At 41.9% G+C, this 7398-nt stretch overlaps 1 protein-coding gene across 1 annotated transcript in view; it reads left to right on the top strand.

The window, feature by feature from the left end:
- The window catches only part of GPR125 (G protein-coupled receptor 125), a 208236-nt gene that overhangs the window by 170828 nt on the left and 30010 nt on the right, over nt 1-7398 (top strand). The window contains exons 15-16 of the mRNA XM_006866290.1: nt 3618-3742; nt 5735-5858. Of these exons, the coding sequence (XP_006866352.1) occupies nt 3618-3742; nt 5735-5858 (249 nt within the window). The remainder of the gene's footprint in view (nt 1-3617; nt 3743-5734; nt 5859-7398) is intronic.

Genomic DNA, 7398 nt, shown 5'->3' with positions numbered 1-7398 from the left:
CTGACCACTTGCCTTGATGTTTTCTAGGGAAGCGATTTGTTTGTTCTTGTAGTAACAGCCCATCTGCCTCCATTTTTCTTGCAGGTCTTTCTTTCAAGAGGTATCTTTTATTCTTCTAGCCGCTCCAGGCTGGTCTGCTCGTCCTTTCAAGTGGAGATTTCTCATCTCTGGAGATCTGGATTTGGTTCCGGTTTCTACCTATAGTTTTATGCATTGCAAAGGCTCTGCAAGAAGCCTCATTCACTGGATAAGCTGTAGCCCCATTTTAGGTATTCCAATCAGTCATAGGCAGAAGACGGACTTACAAGCCTTCTAAGTGTGGTGTTTCTGACTATTCCTTTCTCTCCCTCTCTAGTGTCTACTCTGAGTTGCCTGGTCAGGGAAGCGCCGCGTCACTCCTCCATGATTCTTTTAACATTCTTCTCAAACACTATAATACAAATGTCCCATGTGGTTTCTTATACATGTTGTTTGTATCTTTTTGCTCTTGTCTTTTGTTAGGTTGCCAGTGGTTTGTCAATTTTATTAATCCTTTCAAAGAACCAGCTTCTTGTCCTATTGATCGCTTCTATAGTTTTTCTGTTTTCTATCTCATTTATTTCTGCTATAATCTTTATTATTTCTTTTCTTCTTTTGGCTGTAGGCTTACTTTGCTGGTCTGTTTCTAATTGCTGGAGATGTTGTGTTAGTGTGTTGATTTTGTTTTTTCTTCTTTTTGCATGTGTGCATTTATTGCAATAAACTGTTTTCTCTGCACTGCTTTTGCTGTGCCCCATTGATTTTGGTGTGTTGTGTTTTCATTCTCATTTGTTTCTAGGAACTTTGTGAATACATGTTTTATTTCTTCTACTACCCAGTAGTTTTTAAGGAGGGTGTTATTCAGTTTCCATGTATTTGACTTTATTTCCTTGGTCTTCCTGTTGTTGATTTCTTATTTTATAGCATTGTGGTCCGAAAAAATGCTTTGTCGTATTTTGATGTTTGTAAATTTATGGAGGTTTATTTTGTGGCCCCAACACTCATAGTCAATTCTGGAGAATGTTCCATTTGCACTGGAAAAGAATGTGTATTGTGCTGTTGTTGAGTTGAATGCTGTGTATACATCTGTGAGGTCCAGTTGGCTGATTGTGTTGTTTAGTTCCTCTGTGTGTTTGTCGAGTTTCTTTCTGGTTCTATCCTTTTTCGAAAGTTGTATATTAAAATCTCTCACTATTATTGTAGATTTCTCTCTTCAAATCTATTAGAATTTGCTTTATATATTTTGGAGCTCTTTCACTGGAATGTAGATACTTGTTATGGTTATGTTATCTTGTTCAGTTGACCCTTTAATCATGAGATAATGTCCATATTTGTCTCTTATGTTGGTTTTTGCTTTAAAGTTTTTTTGATCAGAGATTAATTAGTATTGTCACTCCTGCTCATTTTTTAAATTACAACTAGCTTGGTATATTTTTTTCCATCCTTTGACTTTTAGTGTTTTTTTGTCGTTGTGTGTAAGGTGTGTCTCTTGCAGACAGCGTATTGAAGGATCTTGTTTTTCATCCATTCTGCCACCCTCCGTCTCTTATCTGCTGCGTTTAATCTATTGACATTCAGTGTAATTATCAATAGGCATGAATTAATCGCTGTCATTAATGTTTGTTGTTTTGTGGTGCTGCTGGTTTGTTTTTGGTTTTCTTTCCTGTCAGCTTCTTTATTGTTTTAATATTTTCATGTTCTTCTTGGATTTTCATTTTCTTGGTGTGTTGTGGAATATTAATTTTCTTTGAGGTTATCCTGTATTCTATAAACTTTTTCCTCCATTTAAAGCAGTCTGTTTTGTCAGGAGGAAACAGTCGCTGGATAAGGATGTCATGCTGGGTAAGATGGAGGGTCAGAGAAAAAGAGGAAGACCCCTAACGAGATGGATCGGCCAGGTGGCATCACTGATGGACTCAAGTGTGGCAGCGATAGTGAGGTTGGCCCAGGATCGGACATTGTTTCATACTGCTGTGCATGGGGTCGCTATGAGTTGGTTCCGACTCGATGGCACCTGACAACAACAACAACAACAACAACAACAGCAACAACAATTTTATCCTGCAATCTACCTGACCTCCTCATCACCTGAATCTCTGTTCCTATGTTTTTACCTTCTTTCACATTGTAAATGATTGATCATAGACTGTCCTCCCAGATCTTCTGAATTTGTCTTGTAGTTTTATTTTGTTCTAGACTCTTCTGTCTGCTGATTGAGTTCCAGATGGTGCTGCCACATATATCAGTCTCTGGTTGTTGTGTCGCTCTGTTTAAAGTGCTGGAAACAGTGACTGGATTATAATAAATGCTGTGTAGGTGATTTTCTATCATTGTTGATTTCATTGTGGTTATATGCAGTCGAGTCCGCTCGTCTCATAGCCACTTGTGTAGGGCTTCTAAGGAATGGCTGGTGATTTTGAACTGCCAACCTTGCAGTCCAGTGCATTATGACACAGTGCTGCACCAGGACCTATTAAAACTCATCTTCATTGCACCCATAAGCATACTGCCTTTGCTTTCATCCTATGTTGGTGTTATCAGAATGCACCCCTGTCTCTCCTGTCACTTCCATCACTTCAAGAAATAAAGCCATTTCTTGTCTCGGTCTGTTCCGAATGCCTTGCATGATGTTTGGTCAATTTGTGCATTTGTTGAATTTGAAACTGAACTCAAGTCTCTGTAGTTAGAGATAGCTGCTGTTCAGTTGACTACAAATCCACAGTGATCCATGTATAACAGAACGAATCAGTGCGCGGTTCCCCATCCTCAGCTTTTGGTATGTTCAAGTTCACCCTGGTGACTGCTGAGTCCGTCCTTCACTCCAAGAGTGTCTCCCACCCTCATTGACCCTCGACTTTACCAAGTGCCATGTTCTCCTCTCCTGGATTATCTGCCTGAGGATGTATTTTAAGCAAGTGAGTCTGATGGTGTTCTGTTTTCATTGGCTACCTTTCAGAAGTAGATTACCATGTCTTTCTTCCTATTCTGTCTTAGTCTGAAACCTCCACTGAAACCTGTCCACTATGTGGGACCCTGCTGATCTTTGAAATACCAGTGGCTTAACTTTCAGCATCACAGCTACACACAAGCCACCGTAGCATTACAGACTGACAGGTGGGCGTTGACCAGTGGTTGGCGAGGTCCTCAGTTTGACTCTTTGGAGACAGTGCTCTCTGATCTGACTTTGTTGTTGCTGTTGCTGGTGCTAAGTGCCTTTGAATCAGTTCCGACTCATAGCAATCCTGTGCAGGGGTTCCATGAAGTGGCTGGTGAATTTCAACCACCGACCTTGAAATTGCAGGGCAACAAGTAAGATGAAAGGCTATAAAGTAGGTTGAAGACCATGGCTGCCCCTTGCAATGTCCTCATTTGTGAGCATCGAAGTTCAAAAAACTGTTTGTCCAGTGTGACTTCAAAGAGTGGACACAGTGGCCCTTAGGCAAGCAGAGTAATATCTGTGTGAGACAGCAGGGAGCCTTAGGCCTTGGAGCCATGAAGACGCTGTAAGTTACCAGGATGTTTTAGTCACTCGGCGAATGTGTGAGATATTGGTCTTGAAATATCTGCTTTTAGAATGTTGCATTCTCTTTTCCTCACAGGATTTGACAGGATCTGAACTCTACACCCAGGCAGCTGATCTCTTGCACCCAGTTGTTTATATCACAGCTGTTGTTCTGCTCTTGTGCCTCTTCGCTGTCATCATCACTTATATATATCATCACAGGTAAGGGGGAAAATTTGGATGTATATACGAATATATATGAATCTGTCTTCTTTGGATTAGACGAATTTATGTCACCTTCGGTTAGGATAAAACATTAATTCCAGGCTGTACTCCACAGTAAGGATTGTTACTGTGTGATGTACACTTCATTTCATGCAGTTTAAAATATAAATAACTAATGCCTGAGATGGCCAATTCATCTTTTAAAGCCTCCTGTCTCTGTGCCTGGTTTGGGACAGTTTGGTTCCTGTGTACAGATGTGGGTATACGTGCTTTTTTTTCTTGCTCCTGACAGGAAAGCATATCCTTTTTTAAGTCCAGCATGAACAATAAACCAACAATTGATAATATATAAATATTTAAAAAGAAATAAGTACTTGGTATTTGGGCCTGGCATTAATAGTATTTATCATTCATGTTACTATGTGCTGTCTGATTGGTTCCCTCTCCTAGCAACCCTGTATAGGGTGTCCAAGACTATTAATCTACGGGAGCAGAAAGCCTCATCTTTCCTGTGGAGCAGTTGGTGGGTTCAAACCACCAACTTTGTGATTATAAATGGTTACTAACTATCTAGTTGGGAGTCCCTGGGTGGCTTCAAGGGTTAAGCACTCAGGTGATAACTGCAGGGTTAGAAGTTTGAGTTCACCCAGAGGCGCTTCGGAAGAAAGACTTGGCAACTCCTTCCTGAAAATACTCCTTCTTGAAAACCCATCGGAGCAGCGTTTGACTCTAACACACATGGAGTCACTGAGATTTGGAATCAGTTTGGTGGCGGTTGGTTTTTCAATATTGAGCTATTGCCAGTTGCCGTCAGTCTCTGGAAACAATATGGATCGGGTCAGGGTGGGGACACTGCAGGTTGTGGGGTACAGCACAGGAGAGAGCGAGGTTAGTTTTGAAGTTTGGTACCTCTAGAGGCAAGCTGATGCCCTAACTTTGCATACCAACTTGTGTTGTTACTCTCTGATTTTCTGACTTTTATTCCTACTGTGGGCTCCTGGTGTGGTGCTGTAGAATCACTACCGGACTTCAAACCCTAAGTTCGGCAATTCAAACTCACCAGCTGCATCTGGGAAGCCCTATACAGGGTCGCTGTGAGTTGGAGCTGACTTGATGGCACGTCACAACAGCAATGCCTACTGTAGCATCTGTATTTTACAGGTGGCATTTAAAAGAAAGTTTGTGGCATTTAAGCTGTTTTTTTGTTAATTGGAGGCAAAGCTACAGGAACTTTCACCTTACGGGAGGAAATAGTGAACTAAAAGAATTTTCACAGCAGAAATTCAGTTTACAAATGGTTTTTGCCAGAATGTATTTTCCACTGAAGCTCGACAGATAGGACATTTCTTGACATTTACTTATAAAACAAAAGGAAATTTTGCTTAAAAAAACACACAGCAGCTGGACATTTTGTTATGAAAGGCCAGAAGGAAATGTATTGATTTAAATGTGCCCTAGTATGTCAGAAATGTGGCAAAATTATCCAGGGAGGCCCAAAATCATTCAGTAGTTAGGAGACACTGTCCTTGTCAAGAGCCTCACAATATTTTACCTCTGAGCGTTTGTTTCATTTTTAGTGGGTGTCACAGTGTGGCACTGCTGGATAAGCACTGGACCGCAAGGTCGCTTAAGATGGTGGTTCAAATCCACCAGTCACTCCTCAGAAATCCTACACAGGGTCTCTAAGAGTCAGAACTGACTCAACAGCACTTAACAACAACAGTATAGTTCTATAAATGGCTTTTGTGTGTTTGTGTGTGTAAGATTAAATGTTAAAAAGCTGTACTGAGTTAAAATAAGATTTATCCAATTCTGTATATATATGTGTGTGTATGTGTGATAGTATATATACATATTTAAATAAAATCTCTAGCTCTGAACCTTTTTAATGTGACCCGTTTTGAAGTTAGAATTACTCACTTGTAGATGAGGATTGCTAGTATCACACTGTACATTTTAATATTGTACTCCTTTTATTTTCTTTAACAGTTTGATTAGAATCAGCCTGAAGAGCTGGCATATGCTTGTGAACTTGTGTTTTCATATTTTCCTGAGCTGCGTGGTCTTTGTGGGAGGCATTACTCAAACCAGAAACGTCAGCGTCTGCCAAGCAGTAAGTCATTGCAAAATTGAACATGGGAAAAAATAGTGGTTATTAAGACTCTAGTTTCCAAAATTGCATTACCTATAGCAGAAAAGGTGGGTCTGTGAAGTGTTTTTTTGTTGGTTTGTTTTTGCTTTTCATCTTACTAATGAAAGCAAAACTGTCTTCCCACTTCGACAGTTTACTAAAACGGTTCACTGTATGAGTCATTGCCACAACTCACTATGTGTCATAAGGAAATCACTTTACCTATCTCTGGCCATCCTGAGTTCCTTATCTGTTATAATGCCTATTGTTTAATTTTTAAAAAAATATTAATAAAATCCTGAGTTTGACTCAAAAAGAAGTACAGTCACTTGTTCCATACTGACATGGTTAGGTTACAACAACCAGGGCATTTGTATGAACCTCAGTCTTTCTGTGTGTGCGTTGGGACTGTGTCCATTTTTGGCACCGCTGTGTGTGGCTTTGTGGGTTGTACTGCCCCATCATGCCTTCTCCACTGCTGTGGATCCATGGGGGTTAGGGGTGGTGGTAGTGGTAGTCAGAGATTGCTTTCCACCTCTGGAACAGCAGGGGCCCACCATCACCTGGCTGTGTTCCAGGCCTCCTGTGGCCCCCCGTGTCTTACCTTTCTTTTCCACCAGCCCCAGAGATAGGCTGGCGGTGGCCGGAGGCTGCTGTGACTATGGGCAGGTGAGGCCCTGCCACCTGGGCCTGGCAGAGGCAGCGGAGGTGGGAGAGACGCCTGTTTGGAAGGAAAGATTTCCAAGTCCCTTGTCTGAGTCTGCGGCTCTGTTTCTTGCCGCCTCCTCCTCCCACCGGCTGCCCCTGCTTTCTGTGCCCTGCTCACCTGTGTCACACTGGTCGTAGGCTCCTGCACAAGTCTGGTACCACATCCTGTCAGTGGTCCTCATCACAGCCTTGCTCCTGCTCACAAACCTCGCCATGCTCCTCTTCCCTCATCTTCTCCCTTCCTCTCCTCCTCTTACCTTGGCTCCTTATTCATACACAAAACAGTTGGATCCCCAAACTCACTGCATCAAGTTAATTCGGATTCCTAGTGACAATAAGACCAAGTAGAACTAGCCCACATGGTTTCCAAGGCTGTGATCTTGAAGGGAGCAGACAGCCTCATCTTTATCCTGTGGAGTGGCTCATGGATCTGAACTGCTTGACCTTGCAGTTAGCAGTCCAACATTGAACCCACTGCACCCAAGGACATCTTCTCAATAGTCCAGTAGCAGATTTTTTTTCTATTGTATAAGTGAGGAGTGGGCATAATATTTTCTGACATTAAAACACAAAGCCACCCCCACTGTTGTTGAGTCTGTTCCATTTCATAGCGGCCGAACTGCCCCACAGGGTTTGTAAATATGTACAGAAGCGGACTGCCACATCTTTCTGCCTCAGAGCAACTGGTGGTTTTGAACCGCTGATCTTTTGGTTAGCAGCCAAGGGCTTTACCACTGTGCCACCAGTGGGCCTTTTTCGGACAGTCGGATTTTTAAAAATGGCCTCTTCAGTTAATGAAAGCAATGTTGTTGTT

This window comes from Chrysochloris asiatica, unplaced genomic scaffold (genome assembly GCF_000296735.1).
Source record: "Chrysochloris asiatica unplaced genomic scaffold, ChrAsi1.0 scaffold00089, whole genome shotgun sequence".
Lineage (NCBI taxonomy): Eukaryota > Metazoa > Chordata > Mammalia > Afrosoricida > Chrysochloridae > Chrysochloris > Chrysochloris asiatica.
Note: the sequence above shows the minus strand (reverse complement) of the source record. Positions and strands in the feature narration are given on the sequence as shown.